The sequence below is a fragment of the Lissotriton helveticus genome, chromosome 8 (assembly GCF_964261635.1).
Source record: "Lissotriton helveticus chromosome 8, aLisHel1.1, whole genome shotgun sequence".
In the NCBI taxonomy this organism is placed as follows: Eukaryota; Metazoa; Chordata; class Amphibia; order Caudata; family Salamandridae; genus Lissotriton; species Lissotriton helveticus.
In genome coordinates this window covers 476,569,536-476,593,758 of record NC_136069.1, presented here as the reverse complement: position 1 = coordinate 476,593,758, position 24,223 = coordinate 476,569,536, and the positions used below count along the sequence as shown (strand labels likewise).

Sequence of the window (24,223 nt, the reverse complement as noted above, 5' to 3'; positions counted from 1 at the left end):
ACCGGGCAACAGCTGATTCAGCAGAAGGGCCTCTGGGTAAGGGTTGGCGGGGAGCGCTGCGGCAGCGCGGCTTGCGAGAGCTGTGGCACAGGGGATTCTGAGTGACTGGGCCGCTGGAGGGTTGCCGCTTTGCTGGGGCTGTGGCAGTTAGTTGACACAGCAGGAGGAGAGTGAAGGAACTGGACCATTGATTATTCTACGCGGGTGTCACTCAGTGGCGTAATCAAGGAGAAGGACGAGTCAGTGGGGTGGCATTTGATCGTTGCGGGTGACTTTCCGGTGGGCTGCTGTGGTTGGGTGCAAATTTTGGGACTTTTCTTTCAATCAGTACAGCGTCAAGTTCATCAGGAGTGCAGATTGCGCAGCGGTGTGGACCTGCTTGGTATTGGAACCTGCAGTGGTGGGACGACAGTGTGAGGAGGATTGTGCGGCTGCAGATTCATCTGGGAAGGATTGGCAATTGGACCCGGGGAGTACAGGACTGTGTGGGCAGAGAGGTGCACCTGGGCAGCAGAGAGGACTGCTGTTGACCGTCTGATTACCACCATAATAGAGTGTATGTAACATTGACTGCGGGGGGGGGGGGGGGGGTAGTTGCTCTGGTGCGGGGGTTTGCTGCGTTGCAAATCATGGGGAAGCCACGGGGGAAGCAGGGGGGCGCGCCCCCTGAAGTGGATGAAGACACTGGTACGCAAGATAAGCAGGAAGAGCTGAGACAACAACCAGAGGGGATGATGCAACAGCAAGTGGACCACATTCTTAAAGCTATCCCTGACACCAGGGCGGCTCTCCATCAGGATATTGCGCAAGTGGCACAGGGTCTGGGCCTCCTTCGTGTGGATCACATCAAGCTTGTTGATCGAGTGAAACAGACAGATGTCACCCTCGAGGCCATGGAACTGGCCCATCGGGCCCTGGAGGCTCGGATGACGGATGTCCAACACCGTGTTCAAATACTAGAGCGGAGAGCCGAAGATGCCGAAGGGAGGATTCGAAGAAATAACGTCTGCGTGGTGGGGCTGCCGGAAGGAGTGGAAGGGACTAATATGTTGTACTATTTGGAAGCCTGGCTGAGAACGGAGGTTGCCCCTGAAGGCCTCTCCTCCTTTTATACTCTGGAGAGAGCACATAGGGTCCTGGCTCGCCTGCTGGCCCCAGGAAGGCCACCCAGACCGGTGGTAGCGAGACAGCTGCATTATAAAGATAGAGTTCTCCTGTTGAACAATGCTAGAACTCTGGGCTCCTACACTGTGGGTGACGGCAAAGTGACATTGTTCCCGGACTATACAATGGATGTACAGCGCTGCCGGGCCTTGTTTTTGGAGGTCAAGACGGCGCACCGGGACAAGGGACTTCAGTACTCGCTAATGTTTCCTGCCAGACTACGGGTGGCTCTAGATGGTAAGACCTTTTTCCACTAAAGTCCAGAGGAAGCTTGGTCTTGGCTTGAGTCGTACAGAGCGGGCACGGGGGAGGCGCAATAAGAGTGAACCGTCAGAAGGGCCGCACTTGCGTCGTTCACGGCGCAACCGAAGACATCGTCCTCCTGCCCAGAAGCCCTCGGAAACACAAACAGAAGAGAACGGACTGCTGCGTTGAAAGCTGTTGTGGTCCTCTCTCAGGAGGGAGAAGCGACATCGGTGGCAGCTACAGAATCGGAGAAGGGCTCGGCGGGGTCGGATACGGATGACTCGATGATAGACAGTGGTTAATTGCCCCACGTGACACCTGGGACAGCGGAAAAGCTAGTAGATGCCTAAAGTTGCAGTTTAAATGGGTGAACAAGAAGCTGAAGGTGGGCTTTATCATGTCCCTAACTGTTTCTCATTACTCCTGAGGGTGGCTGGTGAAAGAGGGTAGGAGGGACCAGTGGGGGCGGAAGAGTGTGTGGACAATTGGGTTCCTTTATTTTACTTTGTCTCAGGAATGGTTGACGGACCGTCTTTGGGGGTAAGGCGTGGAATGATAGAGGACTAGAAGGTCGATCCTCTACGGCTCTTTGCTGCCTCCCACTATTTTAGTGTGGGTGTGATTCCTCAGTAGTTCCTGGGGGAATATTTAGGGTATTAGTTTGTATGGGTACTAGATCTGTAGCGCCTGTTCTGGGGTGAGGTGGTTGGGGTTGTTTTGGGGATATTTTTGGGATGGTTAGAGCCACCGGTGTGTTCAAAAGTTGTGAGCAATCAATCAATCAATCCATTTGAAGAGTGCGCTACTCACCCGAGAGGGTCTCAAGGCGCTTAGGCGAGGGGGGGGGGGGGGTGGGGGGTGCCGCTACTGCTCGAATAACCAGGTCTTGAGGTGTTTCCTGTAGGTGAGGTGGTCCTGGGTCAGTCGTAGGTGTGCGGGGAGGGAGTTCCATGTCTTCGCTGCCAGGTAGGAGAACGATCTTCCTCCGACGGTGGTTCTGTGAATCCGTGGGACGGTGGCGAGGGCGAGGCTGGTGGAGCGGAGCTGGCGGGTGGGGTTGTAGAACGAGAGGCGGTTGTTGAGGTATTCGGGCCCCATGTTGTGGAGCGATTTGTGTGCATGGGTGAGCAGCCTGAACGTGATCCTCTTGCTGACGGGGAGCCAGTGCAGGTTTCTCAGGTGAGCGGATATGTGGCTGTGGCGAGGGATGTCGAGGATGAGTCGTGCGGAGGCGTTCTGTATGCGCTGAAGGAGTTTCTGCAGTTTGGCTGTGGTTCCTGCGTATAGGGCGTTCCCGTAGTCCAGTCGGCTGGTGACGAGGGCATGGGTGACCGTCTTTCTGGTTTCGGTGGGGATCAACCGGAAGATCTTTCAGAGCATGCGGCAGGGTGTTAAAACACGAGGACGAGACTGCGTTGATTTGTTTGGGTCATCGAGAGGGAGGAGTCCAGGATGAAGCGCAGGTTGCCTGCGTGATCCGTGGGTGTCGGTGCGGTGCCCAGCGTCGTGGGCCACCAGGAGTCGTCCCAGGCGGATGGGGGCTGTCCGAGGAGGAGGACCTCCGTCTTGTCGAGTTGAGCTTCAGACGGCTGTGCTTCATCCATTCTGCGACATCTTTCATTCCGTCCTGGATGTTGGCTTTGGCGGTGAGAGGGTCTTTGGTGAGGGAGAGTATCAGTTGGGTGTCGTAGGCGTAGGAGATGAGGTTGATGTTGTGTTTGCGTGCGATGGTGGTGAGGGGGCTCATGTAGATATTGAAGAGGGTTGGGCTGATTGAGGAGCCCTGGGGTACGCTGCAGATGATCTTGGTGGCTTCGGAGCGGAAGGGAGGGAGGCGGACTCTCTGGGTTCTGTCGGCGATCCAGTCCAGGGCCTTTCCTTGGATCCCAGTGTTGTAGAGGCGGGTTATTAGGGTGCGGTGGCAGGCGGTATCAAAGGCTGCCGAGAGGTCCAGGAGGATGAGAGCGGCTGTCTCTCCGTTGTCCATCAGGGGCGGTCTCGGTGCTGTGGTTGGCTCGAAATTCGGACTGGAATGGGTCGAGCGAGATGTTTTCTTCGAGGAATGCGGTCAGCTGTTTATTGATGGTCTTCTCGATGACTGTAGCCGGGATAGGGGAGGATAGAGATGGGGCGGAAGTTCTTGAGTTGAGTTCAACTGTGGTTGTGTTACAGATATCAACATGGGGTCGTTACTTGACTTAAAGTTCATTACTTGGAATGTTCGGGGGGTCCGTACAATGACACAGCATCATAGGGTACATGCCTACTTAGTGCGCAAGGGTGGGGTTCACATAGCCATTCTCCTGGAAACTCATGTTAATCAGACTGAGGGGCTGGCACTAAAGCGTAGATGGAGGGGACAATTATTTTATACGACCTACTCAGCATTTGCTAGAGGGCCTCTGGTATGGGTTAGGGCCGGGGTCCCCTTTCCGCTGACAACAGTTAGTGGATCCGGAGGGGAGATTTGTGGTGGTGGCGGGTCACCTTAATGGCGTAGATGTGACGCTCTGTAGTATATATGCCCCTAATGTAGATCAGGTCTCTTTTTTTAATCACTTATCAGGGAGGTTGGCGCCGCACCTAATTGGTTCCATATTGATGGGAGGGGACTTCAACTCCATTGTAGAGCTACAAATGGATAGGTTACACCCTTCGCTGCCTTATGCCCCTATACATACAGTCTCGAAGGCTAGGCGTGCATGGCAAAACGGATGGGGGTTTGTGGATACATGGCGCTCACACCACTTAGAGGAGCGGGACTATTCTTATTTCTCCAGCTTACACGAACTGCATGTCAGGCTGGATGCGACATTATGCACCCCTGACATTCATGCTAAGGTGGAGCACCATGAGTACCTCGCCAGAACGTTATCAGATCATAATCCATTATTGGTAAAGATTTGCTGAGGCCGGGAGAGAGCTGTCCTACTGACCTGGCGGCTTCGGCCAGAGATGCTGGAGGACCTTGTCTTTCGCGAGGCTATTGGAACGGGCATAACACAATATTTTAATGAGAACAAGGGTACAGATTCAACTGTAGCGTTGGAATGGGATGCGTTTAAGGTGGTAGTGCGTGGCTTGTGTATCACCAAAATGGTGAGAGTGAGGAAGACGCTATTGAACGATTTGGAATCAGCAGAGCAGCGGTTGCGAGCGGCTGAGAGTGCTCGCCCAGAAAACCCGTGGGCACAAGGGGAGGTTTCGGATGCTAGAGGCAGTAGCGCAGCAAGTGGAGAGATTGCGCTGCTTTGATCACAGATCATAGCTAGCGAGGGTGCATGCAGAGGAGGATAAAATGAGCACGTTGTTTTTCACGGCTGGCTAACCCAAACCCCCGGGGATCCCCTATCCCAGGTCTGACAGCTCCAAAGGGTGAGGTGGTATATACGCAGCAGGGGATTAAGGGGTTATTTCTGGATTATTATACTAACCTCTACCGCAGCAAATTACGACATGCCGGGACGGCCGTTTAGGAGTTCTTGTTGGAGGTGACCTTACGCCAGCTAGAGAAGGAACAAGCAGATCTGCTGGGGCAGGAGATCACATTGGGTGAAATTAGGGGGGGGCGATTAAACATATGGCGCGGAACAAAACACCAGGGGTCGATGGGCTACCCATCGAATTGTATTTAGTGTACATTGATAGCTTGGCCCCACGCCTACTGGCCATGTTCCGGGAGGCGCAGAAGGCGGGACACTACCGGCAACCAGCCGGGAGGCTATTATTAACCCACTGTTGAAACCTGGGAGGGATCCAACTGATAAGACGGCATACCGCCCACTTTCAATGTTGACCACTGATTATAAAATCCTGAGTAGGATGCTCGCGACCCGACTCCTCCCGCATGTGATGCAGTTGATCCACCAGGATCAAGCGGGATTTATCCCAAACCGAAATACGTCCCTCAACGTGCGGCGATTGCATTGCATTTTGGGAGAGGATTACAGCTCGGCACCATTTGCAACGAACCTTTCGGTTGATATCGAGAAGACCTTTGATAGTTTGGAATGGCAGTACTTATTTCCGGTTATGCGAGGGATGTGGTTGGGGGAAGACGTTCGTGAGATGGACGGAGATCCTGTATAGATCTGCGAGGCACGGGTTCGAATAGGGGTGACTATCTCCTCTTCCTATTCGGTTGGGCGGGGTACGCAGCAGGGTTGTCTGCTATCTCCCCTGCTGTTGGCATTAGCGATCGGGCCACTGGCATCAAAAGCCAGGTTGGGGACATACTACACTGGAATAGAACTACGCAGGGACGTGTAGTATATATCACTTTATGCAGATTTACTCATGATCTGGCCAATACGGGGGAGGCTCTGAGAGGGGTGACATCATTACTGCGTACATTCGGTGAGGCTTCGGGGCTCAGGTGAACTGGGCGAAGACTTGTTTATTTCCTGTGGATGTATCGATGCCGAGCCCCATCCTGGCAGTAGGTATACAATGGGAGTCACAGTGCTTACCCTACCTTGGCACTAACATCTATCATATGCAGGAGGACTTGCTGGAGGGTAACATAGGTAGAGCTATGAGAGGGATTAAGGGTAGCTTAATGTTCTGGAGTACGCTGCCGTTATCAGTGGCGGGCCGGGTCGCACACCTGAAGATGGTGGCTTTGCCACGGTTGTTATACTACTTTAGGACGCTGACGATCTGGATACCGTGTTCCTTCTTCAAAACGCTCCGCTGGCTGGTCGGTGAATTCTTGTGGGGGAGTGGCAGACGGCAGGTGGCTCTGATCACAATGATGCGACCCCGAGCTAAGGGTGGTTGGGCAGTTCCAGACTTTGAATTATATTACTTGGCGGCTCAGCTACAATGGTTTAATCAGGCAGTGGTGCAGGAATATAGAGGACCGGATGGCCCTGGGAGGGGGGGGGGGGGGTTTGATGGCTTTCGCGTCATGTACTGCCCTTTATTGTGCTTCATCAAAGACTACGACTTGGGTCGTTAACTCACGATGAGCGGAGGTTGAGGCTCTGCTGGAACAGGACCCAAAGTAGAGGGGGGATAACTCGACCCTATGCTCCGGATATTCCTTTGGGTATGTGCACTGCTCTCCCACATGGGGGTGACTGGACGGCGTTGGCCGCATGGGGAGGGGGAACTGGGAGTGCAAGTCTTGGGCAACCTGTACGAGCATGGAGTGCTACTGTCCTACCAGGTGTTGCAGGATGGGTACGGCCTTCCCATGGGTGCTTTTCTATTGCATTCAGCCCTCGTGTCTGCAGTCCAACGTCACTGGGGAGGGGGACTAGCGGAACCACAGATGTCACTGGTGCGCCAATATGTGGTGATGGCAGCGGGGACCTTTAAAGCTATAATGTGTCTATACAGACGGATGGTCGAAGAGGGGATGCAACCCCTGAGCCACCTGCAACAGAAATGGGAGGCAGATCTCAGTAAAGAGATCCTCAAGATGACATGGGTCAAGGTAATTGAGAGAGCATGGAAGAGTATGAGCAATGCTAGGTTTCAGCTGATCCACTTCTACGTATTTCATAGAGCGTACCTAACACCGGCCAAGATAAACAGGTATTTTGGATTGAATACAGCCCAATGCCCACGTTGCAATTTGGTGGGGGCGGAGTTTCCCCACATGATGTGGAGCTGCTCCAACTGGTAACATATTGGGAGGAAGTGGTAGATAGACTCTGCGAGATTACAGACAGGCAGATAGAACCGGACATGGGTACGTGTATACTGCATTGGTTTACCCATACGTCTAGGACAAACGTTTAGTACATTTTTGGATTTAGGGTTGTTGCTTGCTAAAAGAGAACTAACGATGTGTTGGAAATCTAGACGAGGGCCCAGTGTCACGCGCTGGAAAGCTGAATTACTTAAATGGGCAACTAGCGAGAGTATGGTCTGATTCCAGCAAGCTAAGCGGTCCAACAACGACAGGGTACTGGAAACAGAAAAGGTATGGGAGGCATTGGTGGTGGCAGTGCAGGTGCCGGACACAGAGTCTGATGGAGGATCAGGGTTGGAGGTGCCGATGGCTACACCTTGAGTAGGTGGGTCATGGTGGGCCCCTAACAGCCCTAGGTGACGTTAGCGTAATATTGGCGACCTGTTGCATCAGACTGATTAGTCAGGAGGCGGAAGAGTTGTAATAACAGTGAGTACTATACAATTTGGATTTATTATATTAGTGTGCTATAGGAGGACACAACGGTGGCAAGGGTTAGGGAGGGGAACGGGGAAGAACTGGCTTATAATTATGTTATTGCCTGAATCGGTTAAACTACTGCACTATGTGTCAAGGGTATGTGGAAGTAAATCCTGTAAGATATATAGAACGCCCCATGGCGCTCCAATAGAGGAGGTGGATATGAAGGGGCTACTTGTAGGGATTAATGCATATATGTACGAAATGGTTTGATAACATACCAAACCACCATGTAATACAATGGGACAAAACACAATAAAAATATATAAAAAAAAAAAATTAAGCATGTTCCTTCACTTTAAATTCCTTCCATTTAAATAAATGGATGTATTTTTATGTTATGCATATGGCTCCATGTGTACAGAATACTGGGAGCAAGATGCTTCGTATTTTTAAATGGGATGCTTAAAAATCGGAGAAAATTTAAATGAAGAGTTTTATGGATTCCATATAAATAAAACGTTAACTCTTCCGTTGAATTTTCTCCCATTTCAAACTGTCACCTTTACACACAGCAGGCTATCTTGCTTCCAGTGGCTGGTAGACATGGTACCATATTTATAACTGAAAAATACAGACATTATTTTAAATGGGAGGAATTCAAAGTGTAGAAAAAAATGTTCCATATCATGAACATGTTTGCAGAACATTTTGGCGCACTTTGCATTTGCTCCCATTTTTTAAAAAAAGTTGCATGTTTTGAGTTATACACAACGATGTCACACATGACGAAAGGTATGTTCTATGCCACAAGTACATATGACACAGGCTCCCAGTCACCCATACCCATATACCTCATTAATATGCACACATGTTCATACATCCCCAAAGACCACGCTCTCACTGACTCACATGGCAGCCCTTTCATAGTGCCCCTCGTCAAAGTATTTTGTTCAAGCCATAGTATCTGGCTCTATGGACATTAGGCTTAAAGTCAATGAAGGTGGGCATGGGGAGGTCTGGGAACAATGCATGAGTGGTTTGGCCTGAAGTAGCTCACAATGATTTTCACTGATCAGAAGTAGCTCTCACTTGAAGGTTGGAGACCTCTATTGTAGAGATACAGGGTGTGCGAGGGGTGAGTGGAGGATATAACGAGAAATAAATGTGTAACAGCACTGTGCTTTCAATAGGACTGAGTGGCATTGCGAGGTTGAAACAGTCACGTCACTAATGGTGTTAACGATGATATTAGGAGTACAAGACTAAATACATATGTAACAAATGTCATATCAAAACTCAATAAAGAGGTTGGGGGGTTGTGGGTGGAGGGAGGAGGTGGGGGGTGGTTTGTTTTCTTGATTGGGCTTTCACGATATTGAAACGTGTATTGCTACTGAGCGGTGATCTCCTGACTGTGGAACGCTGCATTTATGCCTCTGCCTAATCAATGAATAATAAAATTTGTTGTGAAAAAAAACAACTCAATAAAGAGCTATTTAAAAGAAAATAAACCCTACTGGCGTAGACTTAAGAATTCTGAGTGTTATTGTTACTCACCATGCTGAACTGTTTGATCAATTAACCAGGAATGATATTCTTCATTAAATGCCTTCACTTCAAACAGCTGCTGTCCAGAGTCGGCGAACAAGAACAGAGCACCTTCACCTGTCCAGACAAATATGGTGTTACATAAGCTTCAAACCAACCGCAGCCACATCATCTGATAAGATCCGAACATTTTGATAAGCCATCTAGTAATTCAGGTTTGAATGGGCACCCGACATGCTAAAAAGATAACTTCACACCAGCTAAACACAGCAAGGAAATAAACAACAAGGTTTAATTTTCTTTTTCAATATATTGTTTGATTACAGTTTTATATAGCACAAACTCCACCCGGGCACCAGATACATTACACAAGGACACGTTGATTAAAATTTTTTAGGCACGAGGAGATGAAGTGATTTGCCCAGAATCACAGGATGTTGAGCAGATTCAGAGACTCGCACCTGGTTCTATATTTTCACAGTCGGCAGCTATGGCTGTTACACCACATCCTCTCCCCTCATTATCAAGGTTTAGGAATGGTTGCAATTGCCATAGGGCAGTCGTTCCATTTGCAAAGCCACAAACCTAGAACCAGAACTCTTATAAACCAGGTGTTGTCACATCCGTGGATGGAGTACATTCCTGCAGGGAGACAACAAACTGCAATGCAGCTGTATAATATAAGGATGGGCCAAGGATCAACCGTACTACAGCGGAATACAGAGTATCACGTTTCAAGGGTGGATATGACCTATCCATGTGAATGTTCACGAACTTCAGTCAGGAATCTAACAAATCCTTAGTACTAAGGCACATTTCTCTTCAAACAAGATTCCCAGCCTCGCATCAAAGCTAGGAGCATTGACCACCTATGCAATTTCGTTTCTCCCTTCAAATTGCTCAAGTGAAAGATCAGACTACTGCACGATATACACTTGACTCGCAAGTACATTAGGTTTTGGCAAAGCAGGCTATCTACTAGTCTGCTGGAATAAGTGTTTATTATCGATCAGATCAGATTTGCTGCAGTTGTTCTTAAAGACCCAACACAAATGACCAATTCCACACACTTCGCATGCTCAGCAGAAATCTTTAGATGGATTCCAACAAACACCGGCACCCAGGACCTCATCACCAGGAGCTTCGACTACAGCAATGCCCTCTACGCCCATAGCTCCACAAAGGACTCCAGACCATACAGAACGCTGCACCCAGACTCATCCAGGACGTCCCCAAATGAACAAACATTGACCCCACCTGAGATACCTCCATTGACTCCCCCATCCAGAAAAGATGCCATTTCAAGATCCTCATGCATGCCTCCAAAGCCCTTTACGACCTAGGACCCGCCTAACTTAACCATCGACTGAACTTCCACCAACCCGCTAGACACAGGTGCTCTTCTTCACTTGCCCTCGCATACACTCCCCACATCCGTCGTAGCTGCAGCAGCTCCTTCCTCTACATCGCTGTCAAGACCTGGATCGACCGTCCCCTCCAGCTCCGTACAGACTCCTCCAGCTCCGTACAGACCCCACCACTGGCAGACTTCAGAAAGAGGCTCAAGACCTAGCTCTTCGACTGAGGCACAGCGCCCAGATATGGCTAGGGGAGACAGTGCTGTGCTTTACAAATGCTATTTGATTGATCGAATTGCCAGCTGTCATGGCAGGAAAAAGATGCACTCAGTATTGATTAATAGTGCGCTAAATGTCATATTTAAAGGATTCAAACTGGACCCCAATTACCAAGGGCCTGCCTGATTACAAAGGCCAGGGGTTTGATTGAAAATGCCAGAAAAGAGTAGAAAACGTGTATATAGTCCATGCATCTATCCCTTTCTATACAAGCTTGCATTCATAACAAATACGTAGCAGGGCACTTGCAATGTTTTTGACTATTGACACAAAATATCAACCATACCCAGCTCTTCATAGTTATCAAAAATAATAACTCCTGCGTCATTGAGTTGGAGGTTTTCTATGAAGAGGCCCCATGTTGTTTATCACCTAATGTGTAAACATTATACAAAATAAAAAGCATCTCAGCTGAAGAAGGTGCAATAAAACCCCTAGTAACTCTCCATTACCAAATCCATCTCCAGACTGAAATGCTTTGTGTGGGTTATCGTGACACTGAATAAATGCTAGAAATGTGACTATTCGTGGAATACCCACCATCATACTGCACTACCTTCATACAAGCATATATTACTCCTCTGTCTCAAACCACATCTTAACCACAAACAATTTACTTACAGAGCAGCATTCACAACCCTCAGGCACTTCTGATGTACAGCGACAAAATCTACAGTGTGTTCCAATGGTGCTTTTTGAGGCTCAGCTCTTGTAGCAACAAATCCCAACTGCCATTTCCCAGCTATTAGGAACATCTTCCTGGGCTTGATTAATATAGGGCATCTTCATACATACCAGGGGATTTTCTGGTTTCAACATTGCCGGATTGCAAACAGACATAGTACATAATTAGAGTAATACCATACCATTCTTGAACAGTCATTCATGCACAACTTTAGTAAGTGCTATTCACAAAAGTGTAAACAGCAGTTACAAACTCAGGGCTTTCGGACCAAGCCCACTGAGTATAATATGCAAGTCGTTTCAAGTCACTATTTCTCAAACTTTCTATTCGATTGCAAAACTAAGCGCATTCACCCGTAACTGTGATCAATAAAAATGAAAGAGTTATGCATTAGATTATGAGCAAAAAATGTCATGACTGTAGATACTGGCAAGGTCCCCACTTAAATAAAGCTACTTCTGGCAGTGCTCCTGTCTGACGCTTCCTCCAGCAGTGTCAAATTCTGGACCCAATTGCCTCTTAGTTATGTCCCCCTGCCAAACCCCGAGCTCTCTTTCTCTCAAAGACTTTTCCACAGGGTATTTGTGTGAGGTCTTACTTGCAATGATACAGAATTGGAAAGTCTGTTTGTAATGGCAAAATATATCAGCACATTTAGTAATTGGCTACTGGTTTGTGTTTTTTTCCCCATTTTGTGTGGTAGGAATCACCAATGCAAGCTGCCAACACTTACCAGGATGCAGAACAATGCAGTATTTTACGAAAATGTAGGTATGCTAGAAGACAGACTCTTCTTCACAAGCAGTAGTGCATAGCAAACAAAACTCCATCTGATTCTGACTTTTTCCCTTTTTGCTGCCTCGCATTTTAACTAATGCTTTGAAAAAGCGGACTTTGCTGGGATTCACGTCGCTCTGCATTAGTTCCAATGAAGCTTTCAGCTTTGCAGCAAGGTTTTGCGTTGCTCGGCTTTGGATTCCCTCAATCATTCAGAAGGGCTCTGCGTGGTTTTCTAGGGCCAGAGTCACTTTGCCTGGATCTGATGGAACCTTCAGTTAGCCATGGACAAGTGCACTCTGATGCCAGCATAGGGTCCAGTTCCTAGTGGGGACAACTGGGGGATGAGGGTTCACTCCAGCAGTAGGGCTCAGGCAGGTCGAGTTGGTACTGGTCAGTTGTAAGGCAGGGCTTTGGAAGCTTGTGCGGTCCCTGTAGCTCAAACAGGAGTTTAGCTGACTGACCCTTGGAGTCACTATGGGCAGCCTGGGATCAAGGGACGCATGTCCAATCGTTCTCCTTCTGGTAGCAAGGCAGTCCTTGTTCTGAATCTTCCACAGGCGTGTTCTGAAGAGTGGTTCTGAAGATCCTCTTTTTATACCTGATGCCTGCCTTTGTATATCTAGTTATGGTCAGTTCTTCCCCCTTCCATTGCACTGGCCCAGGCTCCAAAGTGCTTAGGGTGAGAAAAGGCTGGGCTTTTGTCAGGTTCCTTTGTGTGTGCTGTATTCAAAGCCGTTTGAAGTGTAGGTGAGGCTGGGTGCAGCCCCTTCTCAGCCATCCTGCCAGGTTGGCCTATCCGGTCCACACCCACCCCCTTTGTCTCACTGTCTGAAAGCAATACACAAACACTAGCAGCAAAGCCATTCAATCATGTGACCAAGGAGACTGGCTGAAAGGCATAGTTGGTTTAGACAAGAAAATGCCAATTTATTAAAAGTATACAAAAAGGTGATGGGTGGAAGGCTTGAATTAATCTCAGTCACTGGTAATTACTCGTGGTCACACCCCAGTCCAGGAAACCGGCTCTGGGTTGCTGGAGTTCCAGTTCAGATTTGGCCTGGGAGTTTGGGGTGGGCTGGTTCCTCAGGAGATGGGTCAAGACAGATTTGCATATGGCTGGGTCCAAACTGAGGTGGCATGGTATGCAAAAGAACAATGGACTGTGATGCTGCACCAGTGGCTCAGATTAAGTCAAGCACTTCATCCATCACTATTTGTACACTTTTTTTGACTTATAAAAGTGGCATTTTCAGAATTGTAACTTAAAAACTGGCCTCACCATTACATTTTAATTACAATTCGTTTGAGTGTAAACAGCAGATCTCCATCTGCTCCCAAAATGTAATAACGTAATCCTGGCTTAGTCAACTGGAGAGATTGACCCTACTACAGTGAAAAAAGAATTACGTTTTACATGTCCTGGCAGTTAAAAACTCCTAAGTACAAATATCTAAGTAAAATAGTTCTAGAGGACCGAGCTACAAATGTGAATAAAAAAGCATTGCTCTCATGAATAAAGCGTACAGTGAAAATACCAACAAGTACAGCAGCTTTAGTGGTCAAATAGCCTGGAAGTGTCTACTAATTGTGACCTGAATATCCCACTTCGAGAGTGAAAAGACATGCAAAAGTATGAAACCTGTTGACATTTCTACTCCAGTGCAAAGCTACACAGGATCATCATTGGGACAGGGTCAATGACATTAATAACGTAGCGTTTCTTTAAAAAAAAAAGTGAAAAGGGGGGTGAAGACCTGTACGTAAACTGGCTAAATGTAGAAGGTGGTCTAATAACTAACTTGGAATGATTAACTTTAGAAATTAATTTAAGGAAGTGTAACCAAAGTAACTGGACAAGGATTGAAATTATTAAAAAAAAGAATTTTAGTTTGTAAAATTAAGTTTCTTACAACTGCAATTTGTGGTATATTCCAACCCTTACTGCTGATGGGCAACATCTCGGGTTCAAGGACTGTTACATTTTAGTTTGCTATGCAAATGTTGCTCATTACCTTCAAAACGTTGGATCCTCGTGTGCAGGTGTCCATATGCACTACAAGTGGTGTCATGTGAGGATATATGGAATGCAGTACAAATTGGAAGATCCTATTGAAATCATCCTTTGGTTAAACTACAAGCATATTTTCCCCTCAAAATAATTAGCCAGTATAGAGTCGAGTGGCATAGTGTCGGGGTGTGGCGTAGAGTGGAGCGGGGGTTGTGGAGACACGTAGAGTGGAGTAGAGGGACTTGGTGTAGAGGGACGTGGACTGGTGTAGAGGGGCGCGGACGTAGTGTAGAGGGGCGCGGACGTAGTGTAGAGGGGCGCGGACGTAGTGTAGAGGGGCGCGGACGTAGTGTAGAGGGGCGCGGACGTGGAGTAGAGGGACATGGACGTGGAGTAGAGGGACATGGACGTGGAGTAGAGGGACGTGGACGTGGTGTAGAGGGACGGGGTGTAGAGGGACGGGGTGTAGAGGGACGGGGTGTAGAGGGACGGGGTGTAGAGGGGCGCGGACGTAGTGTAGAGGGGCGCGGACGTAGTGTAGAGGGGCGCGGACGTAGTGTAGAGGGGCGCGGACGTAGTGTAGAGGGGCGCGGACGTAGTGTAGAGGGGCGCGGACGTAGTGTAGAGGGGCGCGGACGTAGTGTAGAGGGGCGCGGACGTGGAGTAGAGGGACGCGGACGTGGAGTAGAGGGACGTGGAGTAGAGGGACGGGGTGTAGAGGGACGGGGTGTAGAGGGACGGGGTGTAGAGGGACGGGGTGTAGAGGGACGGGGTGTAGAGGGACGGGGTGTAGAGCGACGGGGTGTAGAGGGACGGGGTGTAGAGGGACGGGGTGTAGAGGGACGGGGTGTAGAGGGACGGGGTGTAGAGGGACGGGGTGTAGAGGGACGGGGTGTAGAGGGACGGGGTGTAGAGGGACGGGGTGTAGAGGGACGGGGTGTAGAGGGACGTGGTGTAGAGGGACGTGGTGTAGAGGGACGTGGAGGTGGTGTAGAGGGACGTGGTGTAGAGGGACGTGGAGGTGGTGTAGAGGGACGTGGTGTAGAGGGACGTGAGGGACGTGGTGTAGAGAGACGTGGTGTAGGGGGACGCGCACTGGTGTAGGGGGACGCGGAGTAGAGGGACGCGGAGTAGAGGGACGCGGAGTAGAGGGACGCGGAGTAGAGGGACGCGGAGTAGAGGGACGCGGAGTAGAGGGACGTGGTGTAGAGGGACGTGGTGTAGAGGGACGTGGTGTAGAGGGTCGCGGACGTGGTGTAGAGGGTCGCGGACGTGGTGTAGAGGGTCGCGGACGTGGTGTAGAGGGTCGTAGAGGGACGTGGAGTAGAGGGACGTGGAGTAGAGGGACGTGGAGTAGAGGGACGTGGAGTAGAGGGACGTGGAGTAGAGGGACGTGGAGTAGAGGGACGTGGAGTAGAGGGACGTGGAGTAGAGGGACGTGGAGTAGAGGGACGTGGAGTGGTGTAGAGGGTCGTGAAGTGGGATACTATGAAGTGTCAGAGCGGAGGGGCACGTTATGAAGAAGTGAACCCAAATAAGGTTGGTCAGGGACCTTTGGTAATCAATTATTTCTAAAGACAGTGGTCCCTAAACAAGGATTAATGAGAGCAAACAATAAATATAGACCCAATCAGTACTATATATTACAGCTGTCCAGTAGGACAGGTGCTTTTAATAAATAGTTGCTTAAATATACACAAAATTCAGCAAGAAACAAATAAAGTGAGACGCAAGCCTGTATCCAACTTAGTGGGAAGGACGTACAACATGAAACAAAAAGGCTCAGGCAGAGTAAATTGTTTGTATGAGACACATTTTGGTAGGACAAACAAATTATAGTGGAGACACCATTACACATAATAAGTATTAAATAAAGAGGTGTATATGGCGTACAACAAGTCAACAGTGTTTCTATCCTTACAAAAGATATAGGATCATCATCAGGACATTAACAATGGTATGCCTGAGGCGTGGCTAAGCGCCAAGGAAGATGGCTGCTTAACCCGGAGCTCCCCGGAGCCGCAGCCTTCCATCCCTAAATATATCCGCCCATTGCCTGCCCCACAAGAGCCCCACGCCCTGACTGACCTGCGGAACTGTGGCGAAGCGCGGCGGCTTGGTCCCAGGGCGAATCGGACCGGCAGAGGAGGAGCCGCGGGACTCCGCCCGAGCGCCGGCTGCCGACAGACGCGGCTGGAGCTCTCTGGGCGGCCCTTGCTCAAAATCGAGGCCCCGGCTCTTGGGCCTGGTCGGGCCGGAACCGGGTGGACGACCCTCTGCCACTGACCTCTCCGAGGGGCCGAGATCCCACTGAAGCGACGCCGCTGCCGCGGCGCAACCAGTGCGGACACCTGCTGGAATCCTGTGTGCCGGGGGGGAGAAGTATCGGCTGCATTCGCCCGGGGCCTGGTGCAGGAAATAGCCCCGGGCGCCATCTTGCCCCGTAGTGGGGACTTCGGTCTGTGGCCATATCGGGGCCCAAACACCAGCTACCTCGAGGAGGAACCTGAGGGTCAGTCACGGACCCTAGCGGGGGGCACTGACTGACTGCTCCTGGGGGTCAAGGGGGTAACGCCCTTCCACGGCGCCATAGGGAGTATGGTCGGGTCAGAGGCGCTCCCACAACGCATCTCTCTCTGAGGCCTCCGAGTGGCGATCCACAGCACTTTGACGTGGCGTAAGTGGTGGCATAACGAGGGACGGACTGAGGGAACACCACGCCGACCTACCTCCACGTAGGGCCAGCGCAGCGGGGACCAGCTGGGAGGGGATCCGCCCCGCAGCCATGAGGCCGAAGCAGACGACGACCTCTCAGTCCAACAAGCTGGACAAATACACGGTGCAGAGGGGAGCGCCGCCAGCGGATGCCACCACGGGCGAGCACTCGGGGACTAAAGAACCCTCACTGACCTCCATCTTGTCAGCCATACAGACGCTGGGTGCCACGCTGGAAACCAAGATTGATAAGGTCTCCATAGAGGTGAATCTATTGCGGGCCAACCTCAACAAGACCTCCGAGAAAGCCAAGTCCAACGAGGCTGAAATCCGCGAGCTCCGGAAGGCGTCTACGACACTGGAACAGCGTGTCACCAAACTGGTGCACCAGCACCGTCAGATGTCCATCCGGCTGGAGGACCAAGAAGGGAGGGCCTGAAGGAGCAACATACGCGTGGTAGGAGTTCCGGAAGACAGTGAGGGGCCCAGTGTCGAACTTTTTCTGGAAAACCTAATCCTCAATCACCTTAAACCCAAGCGCCTGTCGAAATTCTTCACCATAGAACGTGCTCATCGAGCTCCTGTCCCTAAACCCAAACCGGGTGCCCCTCCGAGAACAATCATAGCCAACATCCTGAACTATAGGGACAGGGACGCCATCCTGCAGACGGCGAGGCAGGCCGGGGACTTATCATACGAAAATGCCACAATACGTTTCTTCCCAGACTTCACCATTCAGGTACAAAAGGACAGGCGTTCATTCCTGGGAGTGAAAGCGGCGGTACGTGAGAAAGGAATTAAATACATGATGTTCTTCCCGGCTAAGCTGAAGGTCCTATCTAATGGCAAGTCCCTATTCTTTACATCACCGGCGGACGCGCAGGACTGGATCGATCGGCAATCGCCCCGTGCCAGGGACCGATCGGAGGGCGACAACTGGTGGGACACTCAACGGGCATCGCCGATCGGACGGCTGGAAGTGGACACGCAGAGCCAACGCTCATGGAGATCGAGATCGGCGAGTCCTGGCCACAGGTCCTCTGGAGGGGTGACGGAGAACTGATGGCGGAGAGAACATTGCTGCTTCACGTTGATACAGTAAAGTACTATTTGTTGTGCAGTGGAGAAAATGGCCCACCGATTTTTACTGTCCTGCTTCTAGGGCAGAACTGAGACACTTCTCCCTAGCGACCAGAGGGGGGAAGGGCCAACATGTACCCTATCAGTTTCAGCTGTCCCCGTCCGTGCCATGCTGGGCTAAAGACTGGCGATACCCTCAGGGGTGGCACTGTGGCCTGCTCCGACCCAGACATGGGGCCACGAGCACACTAGACTTTGGTGGAAAGGGGGGCGGAAGAGGGGGGGGGCAGGAGATGTTGATTCACTCGATGTTCAATGCTTCTTGGGATGGGAGGGAGGGGAGGTGGGTGGCGGCTTGAGTTGGGGCTTCTCCACGCACCGAACAGGGAAAGTACCGAGAGGAGGGACGGCAGGGGGAGTGCTCTGCTAGTTGTTCTTCCTTAGGGTAGGTCGATAGGCACCCTGCTAATTGGGGATGTGGGTAGTTTTGAACCTACGGAGCAGGGCAGCAGGGAGGGGGAATGGGATGAGCTGGGGAGTTGGGCTGTTGGGGGGGTGGGGAGTTGGGGAAGGAAGGGGAGGTGGGAAGTTGGGAATTGCCTGGTGAGGTCACGACAGATCCCTGTATTTCTGGATTTATGTTTTGCCTGGAACCCGTTGGAATCAACAGTAGGAAGGAATACTTGCCAGTATGAGGTGGGATAAGAGTCTCAAGGTCATGAGTTGGAACGTCCACGGGATTGGGGACAAGCTTAAGAGAACTATTGTGATGCAATTTATCAAACGACACGGGCCTGATGCTATACTCCTTCAAGAGACCCACCTATTGGGCAACTCCTGTCATGCCCTTAACAGATGTGAGTACTCGCTCCTGGCACATGCTGGGTTCACCTCGGGGTCACGCGGGGTGGGCCTCATGGTGCGTCGCAATCTGCCGCTGATGGTGGATCGCACATACTTGGACCCTCTGGGCCGCTATGCTGCCATTTCCGGGAAGTGGGAGGGCCGGGGGGTGAGCCTGGTTTCCACCTATGTCCCACCTGGGCTGCAGACACAAACATACCAAGACTTAGGAAAATTGCTTCTGTCCCTTCCAGATGGGCAGCTAGTAGTGGGAGTGGACTTCAACGCGGTGGTCTCGGGCACTCTGGATAGGCACCCTCCTAGGACCCTGCCATTGGGACACACGTGGCTGGTGGACTTCACTGACACATTCGGCCTTACTGACCCATGGCGACTTAAACACCCACTTGACACCCAATACACCTTTTTCTCGGGCCCGCACCGATCCTTCTCCCGTATTGACTACATTTTAGCACCTATACAGCACGGAACCACCGTGCGAGAGGCCACACTCATGGCTAGGGGCATCTCAGATCACTCCCCAGTGCTGGTGCATATAACCCTGGGCGTAAGAAGAGTGGGCTGCATAGCACCGATCAACGCGTGGTGCCTCCGTAATGAGGACACGAGGAAGACGCTTATTCTGGCCATCACCCGTTATTTCGCTGAAAATGTTGGTATGGTAGACTCCGCGGTGGCACTATGGGAGGCCTTCAAAACGGTGATCCGAGGGGAAGCCCTCTCGACGATCGCTGGTCGCCGCAAGGAGCGGGAGGCTCAGATGGTCCAAGTGGCGACGGACCTCCAGGCACTGGAGGCGGCAGCTCCGACCCAGGACGACCCTACAATGACCCATCAGGTGCAACTTAAGAGCGCGGAATATAAAGCACTGGCCACTGATGCTGCCAAAAAAGTCATCAGAGAGAGGGAAGGGAGGATATACGATCAGGGAAACAAAGCGAGCAAGCGGATAGCCTGGCTCGACAGGAAACAACAGACGCAGAGAGTAGTGACGGAGCTTAGAGCTGACTCAGGGGTCATTGTCACAGACCCGGCCGACATTGTCCATGAGTTTGAACTGCATTACCGGAAGGTCTATAGCAAGGGATCAGAGAGGCCAGGTGGAAGACTCGGCTGACTTATTAAAGGACATCCGGCTGCCAACCCTGTCGGAGGAGGACCGTGAGGCCCTAGAAGCGCCACTCACTACTGAGGAGGTGGGTTGTGCTATCGGCGACCTTCATCCAGGGAAAGCCCTAGGTCCGAACGGCCTGCCCATTGAGCTATTCAAGCTCAAGGCCGACACAGTCAGCCCTTATTTAAAGCAGATGTTCGGGGAAAGCAGAGATCGGGGTCGGCTGCCGCGGGACCAGCGTATAGCTACTATAGTGGCCATCCCTAAGGAAGGCAAACCCAGAGACACATGCTCTTCATACAGACCCATTCGCTGCTCAACGCGGAGCCGAAGATATTAGCCAAGGTGCTAGCTAACCGACTCCGACCTGTCCTGCACACGTTGGTCCATCCGGATCAGTCGGGCTTTATGCCCGGCCGTAATACGGCACTTAACCTTCGACGCTTACACGGAGTTCTAGGGCATAGCCACACCCTGGGGGAAGACGCAGTAGTGGTATCACTGGACGCCACGATGGCGTTTGACACCCTAGAATGGCCATATATGATGGCGGTCCTACGGAAGCTGGGATTTGGTCCTGAGTTTGTAAGGTGGGTTCGTCTCCTCTATACGGAGCCTTTGGCTCAGTTTACAGTCAATAACAAGCTCTCCGCAGTTTTCAAACTGGAGAGGGGGACTAGACAGGGGTGCCCCCTGTCCCCCCTACTGTTCACCTTATCCCTAGAGCCGCTGGCGGCCTGGATTAGGCAGGACCTGTCACTGAAGGGCATCCGTTGGACGGATGGGTGGGAGGACAGGATTTCGCTATATGCGGACGACATCCTCCTTTACCTCACGCGACCCCGCCGATCGCTTAATGTGGCTATGGATATCTTCACGAGTTTCGGAAAGAACTCTGGATACAGTATTAACTGGGGCAAGTCAGTGATGTATGTTCTTCACGGAGACCCTCCCGTGCCCCCTCGGAACTGTCCTATTACTACCGCCACGGATGGGTTCCGCTACCTGGTAATTTTTATTTCCAGAGACAAGGCCGCCAGATACGAACATAACCTCCTGCCCCCATTGCAGCGCTTCCAGCGGGACTCAGCCGCATGGAGGAAGTTACCGCTCTCCCTCCTTGGAAGGGCGCCCCTCTTTAAAATGATGGCGCTGCCCAGATTTTTATATGCCCTTCAGAACCATCCTGACTTGGTCCCACAATCCTATTTTGCGTCTATTGAGTCTGTGCTACGAGAGCTACTATGGATGGGGATGCCCCGCATCTCCCTTCAGAAACTCACACTAGGCTGGTATGACGGTGGAATTGCGCTCCCGGACATTCGGTCATATTACTGGGCCGCCCACCTCTTGGCCATTAATCAGGGCACATATGCTGCCGGCGCCGACCCCGGTTTTGCAATGGACCGTTGGCTAATACCCAGGGGTAATTTTGAGGCTGCTCTATACTCAAAGCCTGGCAGATACCCTCTTACGGGGCCCACCAGTCACTCTGTTAACCTTTGGCACACGGTCCAGCGAAAGCTAGGGTGGGCTGACACCTTGACGATGGCTACCCCGTTGTGGGTGTCCGAACAGTTGGGTACCCTTGGTCGGACAAAAGGATTCCACAATTGGGACCTCATTGGGATCTCCCACATACGTGACTTGTGGGGCCCGGGGGGGTGGTCTCCTTGGATTCACTTCAAAATACGTATGAGCTTACACGCACAGAACACTTTAGATACTTGCAAGTCAGACACTCATTGCAATCCAACATTCCCCGGGGTACCATGCCCCCTGCGGCCTCCCCCCTAGAGGACAGACTCCTTGACGGCCTCCTGCCTGAACATGCCATATCCCTTACATACAAGAAGATCATCAACAACTCCCCAGACCTACTCCAGCCACTTAGAGGGAAGTGGGAGGCGGACGGGTTGGAAATCGACGAGGAGAAATGGAGATCTGCCCTTGCATTCCCAAAGGAAGTGGCCATATCGGCCAGACTGCGGCTGATCCAGCTTAAAGTTCTACATAGAGTCTCTCTATCTTGTACTAGGCTGAGATTGATGGGCCGCAATGAGAACGGGCTCTGTAAAAGTGGGTGTGGGGCGGAAGGATCGTTCTTCCACATACTGTGGGACTGTCCGCAGATCCAGACCTACTGGCGCCGCATTCACTGATGCATGCAAGAGGTGTGGGAGGTGGCATTGAGAGTAGAGGCGAAAAGGTGTCTTCTAAATATCTGGGAGCCTAATGACTTAACCGCACATGGGAGGTTGTGGGCCACGCTGGGATTTGCAATCGCAAAACGGAACATTGCCAGACAATGGGGGGCGGGGCTTCCTCCGACCTTGACCTCATGGCAAAATGACTTGGACTGGTGTATGCTCCAGGAAAGGACAGTCTACGTGGCCAGAGGCTGTCCCCGGAAATGGATTGGTATATGGACCAACTGGAACGAGTACAGGGGACACATCTGTGAACCCCCACATGTGGCCCCGGATGACGACCAACTGTAAGACTGAATGATTATCAATTACTGAAAAAAACTGCTTCTAACCACCTAAGTTTTGTAATAAGGGTTACCAGGAATATCTGTATTTTAAAGTGTTGAATGCAAGTGATAATCACCACTGTTTATCTATAGTTAATAAAAAGATCTAATAAAAAACCAACAACAAAAAAAAACAATGGTATGCCTGTATACATTTTGTTGTTATAAATATAACTGCAGGAGATAATAAAGGATGAAAAAAGAGACATATGAAAGTTAGCTCGGGTGGAAAACCATTTGAAAACAACTTGGGTGCTGATGAGGGCAGTGTAGGTCAGACCAACATAAGAGAATCGCACGAGAGTACAATGATAAACGGGGAAGTGAGCAGAACGTATAAAATTGCTAAGCAAGAGTAAAAGAATGACGCAATAACGAGCAATATTTGCTAAAAGTCTTTGTCATACGCGTGCGGTGATAAAACACGCAATACAGTAGAGAGCTTGGTGAGCAGTAAAACACCCACGCAACTTCTTAATACCATATCACCCCGTAGGCCGGTGATCTATACTTTACACAAAAATCAAGATAAACCACCCAGCTGCCCCATAGTTTCGGGCTGTCGCTCTATTTGGAACCGCTTGGCCAATATGTAGACTTCATTAGGGAATTTGTTCCAATAACTGAATGTTACATCCGTGATAGTATGGCAATTCTCAATTTTGTGGAAAATTACCCATTTGACCCAGCCTCTGACACTCTATGCACTCTTGATGTAGTCTGCCTGAGCCTTTTTAGGTCGAACCTGTCAATGCGCGTGCGCATTGAGCTTGCGAGAGATATTGGGGCTTAACGAGAGCTTAACCATCGGCGATTTGATGCTGTGCCCGTGAAAAGCAAGCTCAATGCGCAAGCGCATTGACCTAAAAAGCGCGTGCACATGAAAGCCAGCCATCTGTTGCTTCCCCAGCGTGGTGCCGCCAGCAGCTTCACTTGAAAGGGATCCGCTCCGCCACCTGCTACATCAAAGGCTTTCATTTCGCACTTTTCACGGCCGCCAGGCCGTGTCGCATTTCTCCTCCCCCTCCCCACAGCAATGCCAAGAGCTTGTTTATTATTGATTTGCATACCCGAGCGGGCTTGATGACTGCACAGCATTCCTTGACCCCCCGGGTGCCGAAACGATTCTCTTTGTGCTTTGCGTGAACTCGCCAGCACATAATCTGCTGTGTCTTTTGCTTTATTATTGATATTTTATTTGTTGCGTGAACTCGCCAGAACATATTCCGCTCCCGGATCGGACTTTGTTCCTTCCTGCTTTTTTTTCTGTTTTTGCTTTGTATGAATTCGCCGGCACATAATCCGCTGTGTAATCCACCGTGTCTTTTGATTCATTATTGACATTTTATTTGTTGCGTGAACTCACCAGCACATAATCCGCTCCCGAATCGGAGCTTGCTCCTTCCTGCGTTTTTTTTTCATTATTGATTTGCATACCCGAGCGGACTTCATGACTGCACAGCATTCCTGGACCCACCTGGTGCCGGTGCGATTCTCTTTGTTATTTTAATTATAAAACAAAATTCAGCTGGTGCCTCCTCTCTTGAGCGGGACAATGGAGGCTTTCGCGCTGCACCTAATACCGACGACACACAAAAACCTCTTTGAAGTCGGTGTACTTTCCTTGGTCCAAGGCTGTTGTAAACAGCGCCATCTTTTTAGAAAGTTCCCTTCTGTAAACAGGTCTGTAATTATTAGTGTTATGTCGCCTGAATGTGAATT

The 24,223-nt window shown here is 50.6% G+C and overlaps 1 protein-coding gene across 2 annotated transcripts in view; it reads right to left on the bottom strand.

Annotated features, from left to right (window-relative positions):
- Positions 1-24,223, bottom strand: part of RNASEH2B (ribonuclease H2 subunit B) — a 300,760-nt gene that overhangs the window by 215,099 nt on the left and 61,438 nt on the right. For both annotated transcript variants that reach the window (XM_078657377.1, XM_078657376.1), the window contains one exon: positions 9,092-9,199. In XM_078657377.1, coding sequence (XP_078513503.1) covers positions 9,092-9,199 — 108 coding nt within the window. The remainder of the gene's footprint in view (positions 1-9,091; positions 9,200-24,223) is intronic.